The 23,676-nt window shown below is 44.9% G+C and overlaps 1 protein-coding gene across 1 annotated transcript in view; it reads right to left on the reverse strand.

The window, feature by feature from the left end:
• The window catches only part of LOC109882070 (low-density lipoprotein receptor-related protein 8-like), a 205,499-nt gene that overhangs the window by 83,836 nt on the left and 97,987 nt on the right, over positions 1 to 23,676 (reverse strand). Inside the window, exon 4 of the mRNA XM_031806755.1 lies at positions 11,738 to 11,866. Coding sequence (XP_031662615.1) covers positions 11,738 to 11,866 — 129 coding nt within the window. The remainder of the gene's footprint in view (positions 1 to 11,737; positions 11,867 to 23,676) is intronic.

Here is a 23,676-nt window from a genome sequence, read left to right on the forward strand (position 1 = left end):
TGCCCTAGAGCACACAAAAAACTATACATACCTTGGCCTAAACATCAGCGCCACAGGTAACTTCCACAAAGCTGTGAACGATCTGAGAGACAAGGCAAGAAGGGCATTCTATGCCATCAAAAGAAAAATAAATTTCAACATACCAATTAGGATTTGGCTAAAAATACTTGAATCAGTCATAGAGCCCATTGCCCTTTATGGTTGTGAGGTCTGGGGTCCGCTCACCAACCAAGACTTCACAAAATGGGACAAACACCAAATTGAGACTCTGCACGCAGAATTCTGCAAAAATATCCTCCGTGTACAACGTAAAACACCAAATAATGCATGCAGAGCAGAATTAGGCCGATACCCACTAATGATCAAAATCCAGAAAAGAGCCGTTAAATTCTACAACCACCTAAAAGGAAGCGATTCACAAACCTTCCATAACAAAGCCATCACCTACAGAGAGATGAACCTGGAGAAGAGTCCCCTAAGCAAGCTGGTCCTGGGGCTCTGTTCCCAAACACAAACACACCCTACAGAGCCCCAGGACAACAGCACAATTAGACCCAACCAAATCATGAGAAAACAAAAAGATAATTACTTAACACATTGGAAAGAATTAACAAAAAAACAGAGCAAACTAGAATGCTATTTGGCCCTAAACAGAGAGTACACAGTGGCAGAATACCTGACCACTGTGACTGACCCAAAATTAAGGAAAGCTTTGACTATGTACAGACTCAGTGAGCATAGCCTTGCTATTGAGAAAGGCCGCCGTAGGCAGACATGGCTCTCAAGAGAAGACAGGCTATGTGCTCACTGCCCACAAAATGAGGTGGAAACTGAGCTGCACTTCCTAACCTCCTGCCCAATGCAAGACCATATTAGAGAGACATATTTCCCTCAGATTACAAAGATCCACAAAGAATTCGAAAACAAATCCAATTTTGAAAAACTCCCATATCTACTGGGTGAAATTCCACAGTGTGCCATCACAGCAACAAGATTTGTGACCTGTTGCCACGAGAAAAGGGCAACCAGTGAAGAACAAACACCATTGTAAATACAACCCATATTTATGCTTATTTATTTTATCTTGTGTCCTTTAACCATTTGTACATTGTTAAAACACTGTATATATATATATAATATGACATTTGTAATGTCTTTACTGCTTTGAAACTTCTGTATGTGTAATGTTTACTGTTAATTTTTGTTGTTTTTCACTTTATATATTCCCTTTGTATGTTGTCTACCTCACTTGCTTTGGCAATGTTAACACATGTTTCCCATGCCAATAAAGCCCTTGAATTGAATTGAATTGAGAGAGAGGCAGAGAGAGAGAGACGCGGAGAGAGGGAGAATGAGAGAGACAGCGAGAGAGAGAGAGATGCAAATTGGGCAGAGAGATAGGGAGAGGGAGGCAGAGAGAGAGAGAGAGGCAGTGAGAGAGAGAGGCAGTGAGAGAGAGAGAGAGAGGGAGGGAGGGAGGCAGGGAGAGAGGGAGCAGAGAGAGAGAGCGAGAGAGGGGGGGGCAGAGAGAGAGAGAGAGAGAGAGAGGGAGGGAGGCAGGGAGAGAGGGAGAGGGGGGCAGAGAGAGAGAGAGATGGGGCAGAGAGAGAGAGAGAGAAGGGGCAGTGAGAGAGAACGAGACAGAGAGAGAGAACAAGACAGAGAGAATGAGACAGAGAGAGAGAACAAGACAGAGATAGGATGCATAGTGGGGAGAGAGGCAGAGACAGAAAGAAAGGCAGAGAAAGAGAAAGAGAGGGGCCAGCAGAGAGAGAGGCCGAGAGAGAGAGTGGCTGAGAGAGAGAGAGAGAGAGAGAGAGCGAGAGAGGCAGAGATTGAGAGAGCGAGAGAAAGAGGGTAGGAGAGAGAGGCAGAGAGAGAGAGAGAGAGAGAGAGAGAGAGAGAGATGTGGAGGGCAGGATTCAACTAAATGCATAACTTTACTTGTGGATGGCTCAATTAGCAAAACGCCTCGCCACAATTTACTTGCTGAATGGAGTGGAGAGAGTTATGTTTCCAAGAGGGAGCACAACAGTCTCTAGAGTCCAGGGTTTCCGTTAGCTGGTAATAGCCGGCTTTTGGCCTCACAGCCAATTGTCCGGGATTTTAAAAAAACTAAACATTGCGAAATAATGTTTTTTTAGCCTGTTTACTGATGGGAATACCAGGTAATGAAAAACATTTGGCCGGTCATGCTTATCGATCTATGGGTTCATTTGCATACTTTTTGGGAATTACATTTGGCGCTTGTATATTCATTATGTATCTTATTTATCACATTAACAAACAGCTAACAGATACAGAGCCTTTAAGTGGGATCTGTCAGCTTTAAGTGGGATATCTGTCTGCTTTAAGTGGGTATCTGTCTGCTTTAAGTGGGATATCTGTCAGCTTTAAGTGGGATCTGTCAGCTTTAAGTGGGATATCTGTCTGCTTTAAGTGGGATATCTGTCAGCTTTAAGTGGGATCTGTCAGCTTTAAGTGGGATATCTGTCTGCTTTAAGTGGGATATCTGTCAGCTTTAAGTGGGATATCTGTCTGCTTTAAGTGGGATATCTGTCAGCTTTAAGTGGGATATCTGTCTGCTTTAAGTGGGATATCTGTCTGCTTCAAGTGGGATATCGGTCTGCTTCAAGTGGGATATCTGTCTGCTTTAAGTGGGATATCTGTCAGCTTTAAGTGGGATATCTGTCTGCTTTAAGTGCGATATCTGTCTGCTTTAAGTGGGATATCGGTCTGCTTTAAGTGGGATATCGGTCTGCTTTAAGTGGGATATCGGTCTGCTTTAAGTGGGATATCTGTCAGCTTTAAGTGGGATATCGGTCTGCTTTAAGTGGGATATCTGTCTGCTTTACGTGGGATATCTGTCCGCTTTAAGTGGGATATCTGACTGCTTTACGTGGGATATCTGTCTGCTTTAAGTGGGATATCTGTCTGCTTTAAGTGGGATATCTGTCTGCTTTAAGTGGGATATCTGTCTGCTTTAAGTGGGATATCTGTCTGCTTTAAGTGGGATATCTGTCTGCTTTAAGTGGGATATCTGTCTGCTTTAAGTGGGATATCTGTCAGACAGTGCTTTTATAAACTCAATCATTGCGCAACAATTCTAAACGCACGCCTGTGTTAAAAATACTTTTTGGGCCACGATTAAAAAGACTACTAAACTCAGCAACAAAAAGGAAACTTCCCTTTTTCAGAACCCTGTCTTTCAAAGATAATTCATAAAAATCCAATTAACTTCACAGATCTTCATTGTAAAGGGTTTAAACACCATTTCCCATGCTTGTTCAATTAACCATAAACAATTAATGAACATGCACCTGTGGATATCAGCTTCCAGACGGTAGGTAATTAAGGTCACAGTTCTGATAACTTAGGACACTAAAGAGGCCTTTCTACGGACTCTGAAAAACACACAACAACAAAAAAGATGCCCAGGGTCCCTGCTCATCTGCGTGAACGTGCCTTAGGCATGCTGCAAGGAGGCATGAGGACTGCAGATGTGACCAGGGCAATCAATTGCAATGTCCGTACTGTGAGACACATAAGACAGCACTACAGGGAGACAGGACGGACAGCTGATCATCCTCGCAGTGGCAGACGACATGTAACAACACCTGCACAGGATCGGTACATCCGAACATCACACCTGCGGGACAGATACAGGATGGCAACAACAACTGCCCGAGTTACACCAGGAACGCACAATCCCCCCATCAGTGCTCAGACTGTCCGCAATAGACTGAGAGAGGCTGAGAGAGGCTGAGAGAGGCTGGACTGAGGCCTGTTCTAAGGCAGGCCCCCACCAGACAGGACTGGCAACAACGTCACCTATGGGCACAAACCCACAGTCGCTGGACCAGACAGGACTGGCAACAACGTCACCTATGGGCAAACCCACAGTCGCTGGACCAGACAGGACTGGCAACAACGTCACCTATGGGCACAAACCCACAGTCGCTGGACCAGACAGGACTGGCAACAACGTCACCTATGGGCACAAACCCACAGTCGCTGGACCAGACAGGACTGGCAACAACGTCACCTATGGGCACAAACCCACAGTCGCTGGACCAGACAGGACTGGCAACAACGTCACCTATGGGCACAAACCCACAGTCGCTGGACCAGACAGGACTGGTAAAAAGTGCTCTTCACCAGGGGTGATGGTCGGATTTGCGTTTATCATTGAAGGAATTAGTGTTACACCGAGGCCTGTACTCTGGAGTGGGATCTATTTGGAGGTGGAGGGTCGTCATGGTCTGGGGCGGTGTGTCACAGCATCATCGGACTGAGCTTGTTGTCATTGCAGGCAATCTGTGCGTTACAGGGAAGACATCCTCCTCCCTCATGTGGTCCTCCCTCATGTGGTACCCTTCCTGCAGGCTCATCCTGATATGACCCTCCAGCATGACAATGCCACCAGCCATACTGCTCGTTCTGTGCGTGATTTCCTGCAAGACAGGAGTGTCAGTGTTCTGCCATGGTCAGCAAAGAGCCCGGATCTCAATCCCATTGAGCACGTCTGGGACCTGTTGGATCGGAGGGTGAGGGCTAGGGCCATTCCCCCCAGAAATGTCCGGGAACTTGCAGGTGCCTTGGTGGAAGAGTGGGGTCGCATCTCACAGCAAGAACTGGCAAATCTGGTGCAGTCCATGAGGAGGAGATGCACTGCAGTACTTAATGCAGCTGGTGGCCACACCAGATACTGACTGTTACTTATGATTTTGACCCCCCCCCCTTTTTTGCTGAGTTTCTTTTTAGTTCTCAACTAGTAATTGAAGCGTGCTTCCCATTCGCCATTCAAATGCATAGTCACCGGAAGACATGCTTCATCAGCGCGTGACACACCACTTTGCAACGAGCTGGATGCGTATGCATTTTTTAAAAAACATTTCGCTTCTTAATTGTTTGAAACCTGAACATTTTAATACACATTATGATCGATGTTTCATCTTGCTTCAAAGTATCCCAAGCAAAATCCGACCCATATCTGTGGAGGCCATTATTTTATAAAGACTTGCCATATGCCATTGAATCCAGTAGACCGTCATTGTAAATAAGAATTTGTTCTTTAACAGAATTTAACTGCCCAGTTAAATAAAGGTTAATAAATTAAAAAATTAAAAAACAGTAGCCTAATTCTCTCATGTTCTATTGGTTATCAACATTTTTTCCGCGTCATGCCAAATGCATGTCCTGGCGTAGGTTACAGTGCGCATTGCTGCACTAATAACGTTAAGAAATAGTGTATGAAGATTTTAAGCTAAACTTTCGGATCTGTTGCATCAGATTAATAGCTTTATAAATGTTTCTTATGTAGCCTAGGCCTACTGGTTGCATGAATGTGGGAACTATCCTACTGGTTGCATGAATGTGGGAACTATCCTACTGGTTGTATGAATGTGGGAACTATGCTACTGGTTGTATGAATGTGGGAACTATCCTACTGGTTGTATGACTGTGGGAACTATCCTACTGGTTGTATGACTGTGGGAACTATCCTACTGGTTGTATGACTGTGGGAACTATCCTACTGGTTGTATGACTGTGGGAACTATCCTACTGGTTGTATGAATGTGGGAACTATCCTACTGGTTGTATGAATGTGGGAACTATCCTACTGGTTGTATGACTGTGGGAACTATCCTACTGGCTGTATGACTGTGGGAACTATCCTACTGGTTGTATGACTGTGGGAACTATCCTACTGGTTGTATGAATGTGGGAACTATCCTACTGGTTGTATGAATGTGGGAACTATCTTACTGGTTGTATGAATGTGGGAACTATCCTACTGGTTGTATGAATGTGGGAACTATCCTACTGGTTGTATGAATGTGGGAACTATCCTACTGGTTGTATGAATGTGGGAACTATCCTCCCACAACTGTCCCAGGGTCTGTTTGGGCTATTTCTGTCTCTACAAACAGGAGCATCCATAAGGCTAGGGGAAGCTTAGCTAACTTAAATTGAATTGCCCTAACTGCATAGCCTAATTAGCCTATTGCTGTCTATACAGAAATACCTTTAAAATAGGCTACTATTCACACTATCACCGTAGGGACAACTTTGTTTTTATTGATCTGTTGGTCAGTGTCACCCTGTAATTTGTCGGATTAAATCAAGAGTTGATGATTTTGTGTGTAGAGGACATGAATACTGAGAATAAGGAGAACCAGATGGATGTAAGAGTGAACAGCCAGGAACCAGGAGGAAACATTGTGGTAAGTGTGTGTGTGTGTGTGTGTGTGTGTGTGTGTGTGTGTGTGTGTGTGTGTGTGTGTGTGTGTGTGTGTGTGTGTGTGTGTGTGTGTGTGTGTGTGTGTGTGTGTGTGTGTGTGTAAAAATGTATTATTGTCATATTGAATATATCACAGTTTACTCCTGTATCTAGTAGCTGGCTGGTTGCTTAGAGAGATGACATGTACTGTATTATTAGGTGCCAGTCATTGTCATTCTATCTTAATGCACCTTCTGCCTGGTGAATACCAACACACACACACTGTGTTACGGCTCCTTAGAAGTAAAGCCTGCTTCCACCTCTCTGCCTGGTGAATACCAACACACAGACACTGTGTTACGGCTTCTTAGAAGTGAAGCCTGCTTCCACCTCTCTGAATGGTGAGTCAATTCAATCTAATTCAACTAAAAATGTATTGACAGCCAGACGGGCTGCATAACAGATGTGACCATAGAAAATGATAGAGGACTCTAGTGCCCAAAAGCCTGTTTTAGCATGAACAGTGTCATTGAGGACCATTATGAAGTAGTCAATTGGGTGGGACTTCCTATGGGTTAAAGAAGGATGACAGAATTCCATCCAGGTCATCAGGAGGGATCAGCCAATGAATTCTACTCTTGAGCAAACATTCCTAACTGCAGGTGGCAGGAAATTGCCAACTTTGACTTTATACCAGTTCAGACAACACCCTCCAGGGGGCAGTATGCACCCTTTCAGTTTGTTTGTTACCAACTCGTGGAAACAGTAGAAAAATAATATGGACTACTTCAGAATGGAGATGGCCTCAATGGCGCTGCCTGTGCACTCACAGACACCATAACGGGACAGATACAAAGATGACTCCTCTATCATTCTCTATGTTTGAAACCGAGTGGCATCGTCAGAGTTGCCGGTGGTAATTCCATCTTTCCAGCATCCCTCCAGGCACACACACGCATACAAACACACACACACTCAGGCATACAAACACACACACACATACAGGCATACAAACACACACACAGGCATACAAACACACACACACACACACAGGCATACAAACACACACACACACACACACACACACACACACACACACACACACACACACACACACACACAGGCATACAAACACACACACACACACACAGTCATACAAACACACACACACACACACACACACACACACACACACACACACACACACACACACACACACACACACACAGGCATACAAACACACACACACACCTACAAACAAACACACACTTAGGAGAAATGAAAGATCTAAGGTCCCCAGGACGTCGATAATTAGAGCTGCAGAACACCGCCGTGTCCACGACCGATTCCGCCAGGAAATCAATTATCATCTACCGCCACTGTGGTGGTGGCATCATCCTCTCTACATCCTCAGGCTTCATCAGACTTCATCGGGCTTCAACAGGCTTCATCGAGCTTCATCGGGCTTCAACAGGCTTCATCGAGCTTCATCGGGCTTCATCAGGCTTCAACGGGCTTCATCAGGGTTTATAAGCTAAGGCACTGTAGTATTTAGAGACAACGTTTTCCTGAACTTGTGGCCAGGTCCACACTGGAAGTACACCAGCTTTTTATTGTCCAGTTTTTCTTCAGATTTGGTCCATTTTTCAGGAGAATTCAGGGTACTAAATCAAATCAAATGGATTTATATAGCCATTCTTACATCAGCTGATATCTCAAAGTGCTGCACAGAAACCCAGCCTAAAACCCCAAACAGCAATGCAGGTGTAGAAGCACAGTATCATACTACAGTATTATACTACAGTATCATACTACAGTATTATACTACAGTATTATACTACAGTATTATACTACAGTATCATACTACAGTATTATACTACAGTATCATACTACAGTATTATACCACTGCAGTCACGGTAAAAATGTTTTCTTAAATATCAGATCTAGCATTAGGTAACCCGACCAACATAACTCCCAATACAAACATTACAGCGTCCATATTCTGAAGTCACCTCACTCACAAAGTCCTCAGACAAAAATTTGACTGTAATGACAGAGGGACTTTTGTCTGAACTGCGGGAGTTGTGTCACAGCAACAGTAGTTCACTTCCTAATATGGATGCCTTACTATATACTCTACAAGCCCAGCAGTGTTTTAGCTCTAGGGGACTTCCTAGTATGAATGCCAGGGACCCTGGCCTGAACTCACCAGGAGAGGCAGTCTGAAGGGGTCAATGGAGAAATCAGAATGAGAAAGGGATTAGTGCAGGATAGAGAGGCTAATTATGAACCCGGGCAGACAGTATAGAGAGGCTCTCTATGGACCCAGGCAGACAGTATAGAGAGGCTCTCTATGGACCCAGACTGACAGGATAGAGAGACTCTCTATGGACGCTATCTATGGACCCAGACTGACAGGATAGAGAGGCTTTCTATGAACCCAGACTGACAGGATAGAGAGGCTCTCTATGAACCCAGACTGACAAGATAGAGAGGCTCTCTATGAACCCAGACTGACAGGATAGAGAGGCTCTCTATGGACCCAGACTGACAGGATAGAGAGGCTCTCTATGAACCCAGACTGACAGGATAGAGAGACTCTCTATGAACCCGGGCTAACTACGGCTGAAAAATCTGACAAGCTACACTGAGAAAAAATATAAACACAAGATGTAAAGTGTTTGTCTAATGTGTCACAAGCTGAAATAAAATATCCCAAAAATGCACAAAAAGCTTATAAAAAACACAATTGTTTTTATATCCCTTTCAGTGAACATTTCTCCATTGCCAAGATAATCCATCCACCACATGATCATTACACAGGTGCACCTTGTGCTGGGGACAATAAAATGCCACTGTAAATTGTGCAGTTTTGACTCTCAACACAATGCCAAAGATGTCTGAAGTTTTGCCAGATCATTGAATGTTAATTTCTCTACCATAATCCACCTCCAATGTTATTTTAGAGCATTTGGCAGTACGTCCAACTAGCCTCACAACCACAGACCACGTGTACGAAGTCGTGTGGGCGAGCGGTTTGCTGATGTCAACGTTGTGAACAGAGTGCCCCCTGGTGGTGGTGGGTTTATGGTATGGGCAGGCATAAGCTACGGAAAACGAACACAATTGCATTTTATCGATGTCAATTTGAATGCACAGAGATACCATGATGAGATCCTGAGGCCCATTGTCGTGTTTTTCATCCGTCGCCATCACCTCAGGTTTCAGCATGATAATGCACGGTCCCATGTCGCAAGGATCTGTACATGTCCCAGTTCTTCCATGGCCTGCAAACTCACCAGACATGTCACCCATTGAGCATGTTTGGGATGCTCTGGATCGATGCATTCGACAGCATGTTTCAGATCCCGCCAATATCTAGCAACTTCACACAGCCATTGAAGAGGAGTGGGACAACATTCCACAGGCCACCATCAACAGTCTGATCAACTCTATGTGAAGGAGATGTATCGTGCTACATGAGGCAAATGGTGATCACACCAGATACTGACTGTTTTCAAAGCCACGCCACTACTTTTAGGTATCTGTATCTGTGCGTTGGACTAGTAACCGAAAGGTTGCAAGTTCGAATCCCCGAGTTGACAAGGTACAAATCTGTCATTCTGCCCCTGAACAGGCAGTTAATCCACTGTAGGCCGTCATTGAAAATAAGAATTTGTTCTTTAACTGACTTGCCTGGTTAAATAAAGGTAAAATAAAAAATAAATAAAAATATCTGTATTCCCAGTCATTTTAAATCCATAGATTAGGACCTAATTTATTTATTTCAATTGACTGATTTCCTGATATGAACTGTAACTCAGTAAAATCTTTGAAATCGTTGCATGTTGCATTTCGATTATTTCAAGAAGGCATTAGATCTTTGCCACTTTGATTCAGACTTCAGACTTCAGCTCATTTAACCATAAGAGTGTTATGGGCATTTATTTTACACCTTGGTTCAAAAACACTTCAATCATTTACTATTTCAAATAATAACTTAAGCTGAGCATGATTGAGTTTACCTGGCGCAATGAGACCAGATTAGATGTTAAAAACGAAGAAGAAAGAAAACACTACAAATCATTTCAAAATGGAAAGATTTCTAATAGTTTTTCGAACCCAGGCCTGGTTTTAAGAGTTTTTTTGTAATTGTCTCTTAGCTCTGCAGCGCTGTAGTAAATGCAGGCTCACAGACCATATCTGGGAGGAGTAAATAGTTGTTTCTGATTTCCAATACACACGGTGGAAATAGGACTGTGGACTTTCTGAGGAAAAACAAATTGAGCGATTGCGGTGAAGAAGTGAAATGAAGAAACAAACTCTGGGACTCAAATGATAGTAGGAAAACATACAACATCTTTTTCTCTCTGCTTTTTCCCCCCCAACTGAGGGAAATACGACAGGATTTCTCCCAGTGAAGCTTCCTGCGCCACGGTGGAGCTCCAATCATCCAGTCTCCTGCGGTACTGTCACTACAATCAATTTCTCCCGACGTGCGGGAGAGACGAGGGAGGGAGGGAGGGAGGGAGGGAGGGAGGGAGGGAGGGAGGGAGGGAGGGAGGGAGGGAGGGAGGGAGGGAGGGAGGGAGGGAAAATGAGAAGCTGAGTCTTTCACGTTGCCTTGTAAAGTAGGGCAGGAGTGTAGTCACGTGTGTGTGTGTTTGAGAGAGTGTGCAGAGAGGCACCACAGTGACGCGTGATTGGGTAGAGGGGAGGGTGATGTCATCATCCATGGTTGGATTGGGTTGAGTTGTGGAGACTCTTGCTATCGCTATGGTTGCGATAAGTCATGGTAGACACCAAAGGTTCCGGCGGCCACCAAGGGCAAAATCTACATTGATTCTTACATTTGATATTGAATTTGCAACCTTTGATTTGGCATCAAAGTCAATGTATTTTCTTAGCAGAGCTGACTTATTCATTGGCCCTTTATTCATTGGAGTCTCAAATGGCACCCTACTCCCTACATGGTGCACTACTTTAGACAGGTTCTGGCCAAAAGTAGTGCACTAGGCAACAGGGTGTAATTTGGGAGCCGTTGTGTCTCCGTCGTCAGAAGAACAATCAAACGGAGAAAAGAACCCCCAAAATGCCCCATAATGGAGGAAACGGGGAACTGTGATAAAAATAATCCATTCTATTGGTTCCTTTGACCCCGCCCACTCACGGCATGTCACACGGTCGTGGGCTCATTCAAAGCTCCGTAAAATCCTAACCTGGGGCATGTTCAAACACAATGCTGTGACTAGGGTAACAGCCGTTGCCATTCCTAAAGGGTGTGAATACAAAAGCTAAGGACTGACACAAACAGTGGTACTACTACAGCTTAGTGGTTCAAGGGTTAAAGGTCACTGAGAAGAAACACACCCCTTCTTTTCTCACTATAGTGTCCAGTTAAAATCTAGTGCAGTCAGTGGGCAGGACTATTGCCCATCCACAAATTAAGGACACCTGTCTCAGCCAATGGGTGGTTTTTATGGCGTTTGTTTGACAGCTGTCCATCACACTCACCGGTGGCGCAGTCCTCCTCGTCCGCCCCGTTCTCGCAGTCCCGCTCGCCATCGCATCGCCACGACAACGAGACACACTTGTTGGTGGAGCCGCCGCAGTCAAACTTCTCCGAAGGACACGTCTGCTTGCCTGGAGGGGAGAAAGGGAGATTATGTTCCATTCCAACACGTTGTACCCTTCTCTGCTGCCCTCACTCACTCCACTTGGCAGATCTGAGAGGCTTGGGTAGGTGGGTTAAGGGTAGGTAGGAAGGGTTTAGGGTCTATTGACTAGGGTGTATAGAAGGATTTAGGGTCTAACAGACTTGGGTGTATAGAAGGGTTTAGGGTCTAACAGACTAGTGTGTATAGAAGGGTTTAGGGTCTAACAGACTTGGGTGTATAGAAGGGTTCAGGGTCTAACAGACTAGGGTGTATAGAAGGGTTTAGGGTCTAACAGACTAGGGTGTATAGAAGGGTTTAGGGTCTAACAGACTAGGGTGTATAGAAGGGTTTAGGGTCTAATAGACTAGGGTGTATAGAAGGGTTTAGGGTCTAACAGACTAGGGTGTATAGAAGGGTTTAGGGTCTAACAGACTAGTGTGTATAGAAGGGTTTAGGGTCTAACAGACTAGGGTGTATAGAAGGGTTTAGGGTCTAACAGACTAGGGTGTATAGAAGGGTTTAGGGTCTAACAGACTAGGGTGTATAGAAGGGTTTAGGGTCTAACAGACTAGGGTGTATAGAAGGGTTTAGGGTCTAACAGACTAGGGTGTATAGAAGGGTTTAGGGTCTAACAGACTAGGGTGTATAGAAGGGTTTAGGGTCTAACAGACTAGTGTGTATAGAAGGGTTTAGGGTCTAACAGACTAGGGTGTATAGAAGGGTTTAGGGTCTAACAGACTAGGGTGTATAGAAGGGTTTAGGGTCTAACAGACTAGGGTGTATAGAAGGGTTTAGGGTCTAACAGACTAGGGTGTATAGAAGGGTTTAGGGTCTAACAGACTAGGGTGTATAGAAGGGTTTAGGGTCTAACAGACTAGGGTGTATAGAAGGGTTTAGGGTCTAACAGACTAGTGTGTATAGAAGGGTTTAGGGTCTAACAGACTAGTGTGTATAGAAGGGTTTAGGGTCTAACAGACTAGTGTGTATAGAAGGGTTTAGGGTCTAACAGACTAGTGTGTATAGAAGGGTTTAGGGTCTAACAGACCAGTGTGTATAGAAGGGTTTAGGGTCTAACAGACTAGGGTGTATAGAAGGGTTTAGGGTCTAACAGACTAGTGTGTATAGAAGGGTTTAGGGTCTAACAGACTAGGGTGTATAGAAGGGTTTAGGGTCTAACAGACTAGGGTGTATAGAAGGGTTTAGGGTCTAACAGACTAGGGTGTATAGAAGGGTTTAGGGTCTAACAGACTAGGGTGTATAGAAGGGTTTAGGGTCTAACAGACTAGGGTGTATAGAAGGGTTTAGGGTCTAACAGACTAGGGTGAATAGAAGGGTTTAGGGTCTAACAGACTAGTGTGTATAGAAGGGTTTAGGGTCTAACAGACTAGTGTGTATAGAAGGGTTCAGGGTCTAACAGACTAGGGTGTATAGAAGGGTTTAGGGTCTAACAGACTAGTGTGTATAGAAGGGTTTAGGGTCTAACAGACTAGTGTGTATAGAAGGGTTCAGGGTCTAACAGACTAGGGTGTATAGAAGGGTTTAGGGTCTAATAGACTAGGGTGTATAGAAGGGTTTAGGGTCTAACAGACTAGGGTGTATAGAAGGGTTTAGGGTCTAACAGACTAGTGTGTATAGAAGGGTTCAGGGTCTAACAGACTAGGGTGTATAGAAGGGTTTAGGGTCTAACAGACTAGTGTGTATAGAAGGGTTCAGGGTCTAACAGACTAGGGTGTATAGAAGGGTTTAGGGTCTAACATACTAGTGTGTATAGAAGGGTTCAGGGTCTAACAGACTAGGGTGTATAGAAGGGTTTAGGGTCTAACAGACTAGTGTGTATAGAAGGGTTCAGGGTCTAACAGACTAGTGTGTATAGAAGGGTTCAGGGTCTAACAGACTAGGGTGTATAGAAGGGTTTAGGGTCTAACAGACTAGTGTGTATAGAAGGGTTCAGGGTCTAACAGACTAGTGTGTATAGAAGGGTTCAGGGTCTAACAGACTAGTGTGTATAGAAGGGTTTAGGGTCTAACAGACTAGGGTGTATAGAAGGGTTTAGGGTCTAACAGACTAGTGTGTATAGAAGGGTTTAGGGTCTAACAGACTAGGGTGTATAGAAGGGTTTAGGGTCTAACAGACTAGTGTGTATAGAAGGGTTCAGGGTCTAACAGACTAGTGTGTATAGAAGGGTTCAGGGTCTAACAGACTAGGGTGTATAGAAGGGTTTAGGGTCTAACAGACTAGTGTGTATAGAAGGGTTTAGGGTCTAACAGACTAGTGTGTATAGAAGGGTTCAGGGTCTAACAGACTAGTGTGTATAGAAGGGTTCAGGGTCTAACAGACTAGTGTGTATAGAAGGGTTCAGGGTCTAACAGACTAGTGTGTATAGAAGGGTTCAGGGTCTAACAGACTAGTGTGTATAGAAGGGTTCAGGGTCTAACAGACTAGTGTGTATAGAAGGGTTCAGGGTCTAACAGACTAGTGTGTATAGAAGGGTTCAGGGTCTAACAGACTAGTGTGTATAGAAGGGTTCAGGGTCTAACAGACTAGTGTGTATAGAAGGGTTTAGGGTCTAACAGACTAGGGTGTATAGAAGGGTTCAGGGTCTAACAGACTAGGGTGTATAGAAGGGTTTAGGGTCTAACAGACTAGTGTGTATAGAAGGGTTCAGGGTCTAACAGACTAGGGTGTATAGAAGGGTTTAGGGTCTAACAGACTAGTGTGTATAGAAGGGTTCAGGGTCTAACAGACTAGGGTGTATAGAAGGGTTTAGGGTCTAACAGACTAGTGTGTATAGAAGGGTTTAGGGTCTAACAGACTAGGGTGTATAGAAGGGTTCAGGGTCTAACAGACTAGGGTGTATAGAAGGGTTTAGGGTCTAACAGACTAGTGTGTATAGAAGGGTTCAGGGTCTAACAGACTAGGGTGTATAGAAGGGTTTAGGGTCTAACAGACTAGTGTGTATAGAAGGGTTCAGGGTCTAACAGACTAGGGTGTATAGAAGGGTTTAGGGTCTAACAGACTAGTGTGTATAGAAGGGTTTAGGGTCTAACAGACTAGGGTGTATAGAAGGGTTCAGGGTCTAACAGACTAGGGTGTATAGAAGGGTTTAGGGTCTAACAGACTAGTGTGTATAGAAGGGTTCAGGGTCTAACAGACTAGGGTGTATAGAAGGGTTTAGGGTCTAACAGACTAGGGTGTATAGAAGGGTTTAGGGTCTAACAGACTAGGGTGTATAGAAGGGTTCAGGGTCTAACAGACTAGGGTGTATAGAAGGGTTCAGGGTCTAACAGACTAGTGTGTATAGAAGGGTTCAGGGTCTAACAGACTAGTGTGTATAGAAGGGTTCAGGGTCTAACAGACTAGTGTGTATAGAAGGGTTCAGGGTCTAACAGACTAGTGTGTATAGAAGGGTTTAGGGTCTAACAGACTAGGGTGTATAGAAGGGTTCAGGGTCTAACAGACTAGGGTGTATAGAAGGGTTTAGGGTCTAACAGACTAGTGTGTATAGAAGGGTTCAGGGTCTAACAGACTAGGGTGTATAGAAGGGTTTAGGGTCTAACAGACTAGTGTGTATAGAAGGGTTCAGGGTCTAACAGACTAGGGTGTATAGAAAGGTTTAGGGTCTAACAGACTAGGGTGTATAGAAGGGTTTAGGGTCTAACAGACTAGGGTGTATAGAAGGGTTTAGGGTCTAACAGACTAGGGTGTATAGAAGGGTTTAGGGTCTAACAGACTAGTGTGTATAGAAGGGTTTAGGGTCTAACAGACTAGTGTGTATAGAAGGGTTTAGGGTCTAACAGACTAGTGTGTATAGAAGGGTTTAGGGTCTAACAGACTAGGGTGTATAGAAGGGTTTAGGGTCTAATAGACTAGGGTGTATAGAAGGGTTTAGGGTCTAACAGACTAGGGTGTATAGAAGGGTTTAGGGTCTAACAGACTAGGGTGTATAGAAGGGTTTAGGGTCTAACAGACTAGTGTGTATAGAAGGGTTTAGGGTCTAACAGACTAGTGTGTATAGAAGGGTTCAGGGTCTAACAGACTAGGGTGTATAGAAGGGTTTAGGGTCTAACAGACTAGGGTGTATAGAAGGGTTTAGGGTCTAACAGACTAGGGTGTATAGAAGGGTTTAGGGTCTAACAGACTAGTGTGTATAGAAGGGTTTAGGGTCTAACAGACTAGGGTGTATAGAAGGGTTCAGGGTCTAACAGACTAGGGTGTATAGAAGGGTTTAGGGTCTAACAGACTAGGGTGTATAGAAGGGTTTAGGGTCTAACAGACTAGGGTGTATAGAAGGGTTTAGGGTCTAACAGACTAGGGAGTATAGAAGGGTTTAGGGTCTAACAGACTAGTGTGTATAGAAGGGTTTAGGGTCTAACAGACTAGGGTGTATAGAAGGGTCTCTTGTCGTGATGTGTGTTTTAACATATATATATGATTTATTAATCCCATCCCCGCAAGAGGCCTTTTGCCTTATGGAGGCACTCACTTAACTGACTTCTCTAGTTAAATAAAGGTTAAATTAAATAAAGATGTTGTTCTCTCAACTCTGAATAGACAAGACAGGAACAACACAGCAGATTTACCAGTTGGCAGCAGAGAACAACATCTTATTCTGAGAGAACCCAGCTCACTAACCACAACAGTGGTGAAGACAACCCAGCTCACTAACCACAACAGTGGTGAAGAGAACCCAGCTCACTAACCACAGCAGTGGTGAAGAGAACCCAGCTCACTAACCACAACAGTGGTGAAGAGAACCCAGCTCACTAACCACAACAGTGAAGACAACCCAGCTCACTAACCACAACAGTGGTGAAGAGAACCCAGCTCACTAACCACAGCAGTGAAGACAACCCAGCTCACTAACCACAACAGTGGTGAAGAGAACCCAGCTCACTAACCACAACAGTGGTGAAGACAACCCAGCTCACTAACCACAACAGTGGTGAAGACAACCCAGCTCACTAACCACAGCAGTGGTGAAGAGAACCCAGCTCACTAACCACAACAGTGGTGAAGAGAACCCAGCTCACTAACCACAGCAGTGGTGAAGACAACCCAGCTCACTAACCACAACAGTGGTGAAGAGAACCCAGCTCACTAACCACAGCAGTGGTGAAGAGAACCCAGCTCACTAACCACAACAGTGGTGAAGAGAACCCAGCTCACTAACCACAACAGTGGTGAAGAGAACCCAGCTCACTAACCACACAGTGAAGACAACCCAGCTCACTAACCACAACAGTGGTGAAGAGAACCCAGCTCACTAACCACAGCAGTGGTGAAGAGAACCCAGCTCACTAACCACAACAGTGGTGAAGAGAACCCAGCTCACTAACCACAACGGTGAAGAGAACCCAGCTCACTAACCACAACAGTGGTGAAGAGAACCCAGCTCACTAACCACAGCAGTGAAGACAACCCAGCTCACTAACCACAACAGTGGTGAAGAGAACCCAGCTCACTAACCACAACAGTGGTGAAGACAACCCAGCTCACTAACCACAACAGTGGTGAAGAGAACCCAGCTCACTAACCACAACAGCGAAGACAACCCAGCTCACTAACCACAGCAGTGGTGAAGAGAACCCAGCTCACTAACCACAACAGTGGTGAAGAGAACCCAGCTCACTAACCACAACAGCGAAGACAACCCAGCTCACTAACCACAGCAGTGGTGAAGAGAACCCAGCTCACTAACCACAACAGTGGTGAAGAGAACCCAGCTCACTAACCACAACAGTGGTGAAGAGAACCCAGCTCACTAACCACAGCAGTGAAGACAACCCAGCTCACTAACCACAGCAGTGAAGACAACCCAGCTCACTAACCACAGCAGTGGTGAAGAGAACCCAGCTCACTAACCACAGCAGTGGTGAAGACAACCCAGCTCACTAACCACAACAGTGGTGAAGAGAACCCAGCTCACTAACCACAGCAGTGGTGAAGAGAACCCAGCTCACTAACCACAACAGTGGTGAAGACAACCCAGCTCACTAATCACAGCAGTGGTGAAGACAACCCAGCTCACTAACCACAACAGTGGTGAAGAGAACCCAGCTCACTAACCACAGCAGTGGTGAAGACAACCCAGCTCACTAACCACAACAGTGGTGAAGAGAACCCAGCTCACTAACCACAACAGTGGTGAAGAGAACCCAGCTCACTAACCACAACAGTGGTGAAGAGAACCCAGCTCACTAACCACAGCAGTGAAGACAACCCAGCTCACTAACCACAGCAGTGAAGACAACCCAGCTCACTAACCACAGCAGTGGTGAAGACAACCCAGCTCACTAACCACAACAGTGGTGAAGAGAACCCAGCTCACTAATCACAACAGCGAAGACAACCCAGCTCACTAACCACAACAGTGGTGAAGAGAGAGAGAAAGAGGGAGAGAGAGAGAAAGAGAGAGCGAGAGAGAGAGAGAGAGAGAGAGAGAGAGAGAGAGAGAGAGAGAGAGAGAGAGAGAGCAAGAGAGCGAGCGAGAGAGAGGTAGAAAGAGTGAGGGAGAGAGAGAGAAAGAAAGGGAGAGAGAGAGAGAGAAAGAGGGAGAGAGCAAGAGAGCGAGAGAGAAAGAAAGGGAGAGAGAGAGAAAGAAAGGGAGAGAGAAAGAGGGAGAGAGAGAGAAAGAGGGAGGGAGAGAGCAAGAGAGCGAGAGAGAAAGAAAGGGAGAGAGAGAGAAAGAAAGGGAGAGAGAAAGAGGGAGAGAGAGAGAGAAAGAGGGAGGGAGAGAGCAAGAGAGCGAGCGAGAGAGAAAGAAAGGGAGAGAGAGAGAAAGAAAGGGAGAGAGAAAGAGGGAGAGAGAGAGAAAGAGGGAGGGAGAGAGCAAGAGAGCAAACAAGAGAGAGAGAGAGGTAGAAAGAGTGAGGGAGAGAGAAAGTGTGAAAATAGCTATCCTATCCTCTAACCGATGGCCCTTTCATTAACTACACACTTAATCCCCCTCCGTCGATAACAAGGGAATCAAATACCAACCGTGTGCTCAAGTCGCTCGACACTAAGACAACGTAGTGATTGATTTGATTATGCTAACTTGTGACTTCCACAAGCTGTCGCTATAGTTGTGGCTAATGTGTTTTGTTCGAGAAAGGGGCCCTAAAGGCCAAATAAAAGCCAATTTGTCAGAGGCAGAGTGACATTTGCATCGCAGTTGTTTACCGGTGGAGTGACAAATGAAGACTCAACATCTCGTCTTTTATGACACAGGAACTAACAGGGATTACGACATTTGTAGTACAATAGTTGGCTCACTAACACTGAAGTTTCTATGATGTGAGTTTCTATGATGTGAGTTTCTATGAATGTGAGTTTCTATGATGTGAGATTCTATGATGTGAGATTCTATGATGTGAGATTCTATGATGTGAGTTTCTATGATGTGAGATTCTATGATGTGAGTTTCTATGATGTGAGTTTCTATGATGTGAGATTCTATGATGTGAGATTCTATGATGTGAGATTCTATGATGTGAGTTTCTATGATGTGAGATTCTATGATGTGAGTTTCTATGATGTGAGATTCTATGATGTGAGATTCTATGATGTGAGTTTCTATGATGTGAGATTCTATGATGTGAGTTTCTATGATGTGTTTCTATGATGTGAGATTCTATGATGTGAGTTTCTATGATGTGTTTCTATGATGTGAGATTCTATGATGTGAGATTCTATGATGTGAGATTCTATGATGTGAGTTTCTTGTTTTGATCTGTATGGCCTCACCTGTAAGTGCAGGTAACTGCCAAAAGAATGGAAACAAAATAAATGAGCAATATAAACTTCATTGAAAGCAGAAAGTGCTTCCACACAGGTGTAGTGAGTTAATTAAGCATTTTGCATCCCATCATGCTTAGGGTCATGTATAAAAACGCTGGGCGGGCCATTATTTTGGTTACCATGGTTATGCCCCATAGAATGACAATGCCCCCATCCACAGGGCACGAGTGGTCACTGAATGGTTTGAAGAGCATGAAAATAATGTAAACCATATGCCATGGCCGTCTCAGACACCAGATCTCAACCCAGTTGAACACTTTATGGGAGATTCTGGAGCAGCGTCTGAGACAGCGTTTTCCACCACCATCAATAAAACACCAAATGATGGAATTTCTTGTGGAAGACTGGTGTCACATCCCTCCAATAGAGTTCCAGACACTTGTGGAATCTAATATGCCAAGGAGCATTGAAGTTGTTCTGACGGCTCCTGGTGGCCCAACACCTTGAGACACTACATGTTGGTGTTTCCTTTATTTTGGTAGTTACCTGTACAGTGTGGTGTGTATTTCAAAGCATTTTGACCCATAGATATCTCTCCTTTACTGTTGTAGATATCTCTCCTTTACTGGTGTAGATATCTCTCCTTTACTGGTGTAGATATCTCTCCTTTACTGGTGTAGATATCTCTCCTTTACTGGTGTAGATATCTCTCCTTTCTCCTTTACTGGTGTAGATATCTCTCCTTACTGGTGTAGATATCTCTCCTTTACTGGTGTAGATATCTCTCCTTTACTGGTGTAGATATCTCTCCTTTACTGGTGTAGATATCTCTCCTTTACTGGTGTAGATATCTCTCCTTTCACGGTGTAGATATCTCTCCTTTACGGTGTAGATATCTCTCCTTTACTGGTGTAGATATCTCTCCTTTACTGGTGTAGATATCTCTCCTTTCACTGGTGTAGATATCTCTCCTTTACTGGTGTAGATATCTCTCCTTTACTGGTGTAGATATCTCTCCTTTACTGGTGTAGATATCTCTCCTTTACTGGTGTAGATATCTCTCCTTTCACGGTGTAGATATCTCTCCTTTACTGGTGTAGATATCTCTCCTTTACTGTTGTAGATATCTCTCCTTTACTGGTGTAGATATCTCTCCTTTACTGGTGTAGATATCTCTCCTTTACTGGTGTAGATATCTCTCCTTTACTGGTGTAGATATCTCTCCTTTACTGGTGTAGATATCTCTCCTTTCACGGTGTAGATATCTCTCCTTTACTGGTGTAGATATCTCTCCTTTACTGGTGTAGATATCTCTCCTTTACTGGTGTAGATATCTCTCCTTTCTCCTTTACTGGTGTAGATATCTCTCCTTTACTGGTGTAGATATCTCTCCTTTACTGATGTAGATATCTCTCCTTTACTGGGTGTAGATATCTCTCCTTTCTCCTTTAATTGTTTAGATATCTCTCCTTTACTGTTGTAGATATCTCTCCTTTACTGGTGTAGATATCTCTCCTTTCACGGTGTAGATATCTCTCCTTTCACGGTGTAGATATCTCTCCTTTACTGGTGTAGATATCTCTCCTTTCACGGTGTAGATATCTCTCCTTTACTGGTGTAGATATCTCTCCTTTCACGGTGTAGATATCTCTCCTTACTGGTGTAGATATCTCTCCTTTCACGGTCTTATGTGATATATTGATACATCACATGCGGACTTATGTGATTGTGCAGTTTCTTAAACACCAGCGTTTCCCCAACTCCGTCCTCTGTGACCCCAAGGGGCGCATGTTTTTGTTATATTACCCCTAACACTACACAGCTGATTCAAATGAGCAAAGCTTGATGATTAGTTGATTATTTGAATCAGCTGTGTTGGGACAACAACAACAAAAAAACGTGCACCCCCCTTGGGGTCACCGAGGACGGCGTTTGGGAAACACTGGTGTAGATGGATCATATGTTTGACCTTTGACTTGTTGCCGTTTTGTCCAGCACGTCTCACCATAAAAAAAAGGAAATTGTAACCAGAGCTGGGTTCAAAATAGTTTGGAGCTAATAGAATAGTTCCAAAAGTGCAAACCCTGGACCATTTGGCGCTCAGGGAGGCTCAATCAAGCACTTAAAGTATTGGGGGGAAAACAAATACTATTTGAACCCAGGTCTACACTACAGCCCTACAAGGCAGCCAGAGAGTCAGTCAATGGGTCGTACTGCCTGGTGGTAGGGAGGTTGAGAGAGTAACTTGGCCCAGGCAGCTGAGCAGAAGAAATGGCACCAAACGCTCAGACGACACACACACTAAGTCACGGGCAGATTTACTGCTTAATTAAGCTGGGCTAGCGTAGCCACGTCCCTCTCTGTGAATTATGGGTCAGGTACAGGAACACTAGCTAAGCTACAGTATCAGCCTGCAGGCGTTTCTTACCATTAGCATAACCAGCGTTAGCATACTACTGTATTCATGGCTCATGCAGCTTACTCACAGTGATGTTGTTTACCACAATGTGTATGGGTCTGGGTTCAAATGCAGGTCGTCATGGGGGATGTGGCATGAATCAGTACACGTGAAGACATGTTATTATGATGCTAATACATTGGCACTGATGAGTACAGGAGAGCAGTGGAACTGTGAAAACATGTTACATACAGCTACTGTGAAGTAAACAATAAAAAGAAAGAAATGCTACACACCACACACACACACACACACCACACGCACGCACGCACGCACGCACGCACGCACGCACGCACACACACACACACCACACACACACACACACACCAAACACACACACACCACACACACCACACACACACACACACACACACACACACACACACACACACACACACACAACACACAACACACACACACACACAACCACCACACAACCCCTCTACACACACACACAACACACACAACCCCTCTACACACACAACACACACACACACACACACACACACACACACACACACACCACACACACACACACACACACCACACACACACACACAACACACACACACACACCACACACACACACACAAACCCCTCTACACACACACACACACACCAACCCCTCTAACACACACACACACACAACACACCACACACACAACCCCTCTATACACACACACACACACCCCTCTACACACACACACACACAACCCCTCTACACCACCCACAAAACCCCCCCCTCTAACACACACACCACACACACACACACACACACACACACACACACACCACACACACACACACACAACCCCTCTACACACACACACACACACACACAACCCTCTACACACACACACACACACACACACACACACACAACCCCTCTACACACACACACACACACGACCCCCTCTACACACACACACACACACACAACCCCTCTACACACACACACACACACACAACCCCTCTACACACACACACACACAACCCCTCTACACACACACACACACACACACAACCCCTCTACACACACACACACACACACACAACCCCTTTACACACACACAACCACTCTACACACACACACACACACACAACCCCTCTACACACACACACACACACACACAACCCTCTACACACACACACACACACACAACCCCTCTGATACACACACACAACCCCTCTACACACACACACACACACCACCCACAACCCTCTACACACACCACACAACCCCTCTACACACAACACACACACAACCCCTCTACACACACACACACAACCCCTCTACACACACACACACACACACAACCCCTCTACACACACACACAACCCCTCTACACACACACACAAACAACCCCCTCTACACACACACAACCCCTCTACACACACACAAACCCCTCTACACAACACAACCCTCTCTACACAACACACATCACAACCCCTCTAACACACACCACACACACACAACCCCTCTACACACACACACAACCCCTCTACACACACACACACACAACCCCTCTACACACACACACAACCCCTCTACACACACACACACACACACAACCCCTCTACACACACACACAACCCCGTCTTACACACAACACACACAC

This window comes from Oncorhynchus kisutch, linkage group LG27 (assembly GCF_002021735.2).
Source record: "Oncorhynchus kisutch isolate 150728-3 linkage group LG27, Okis_V2, whole genome shotgun sequence".
NCBI classification, from domain to species: domain Eukaryota; kingdom Metazoa; phylum Chordata; class Actinopteri; order Salmoniformes; family Salmonidae; genus Oncorhynchus; species Oncorhynchus kisutch.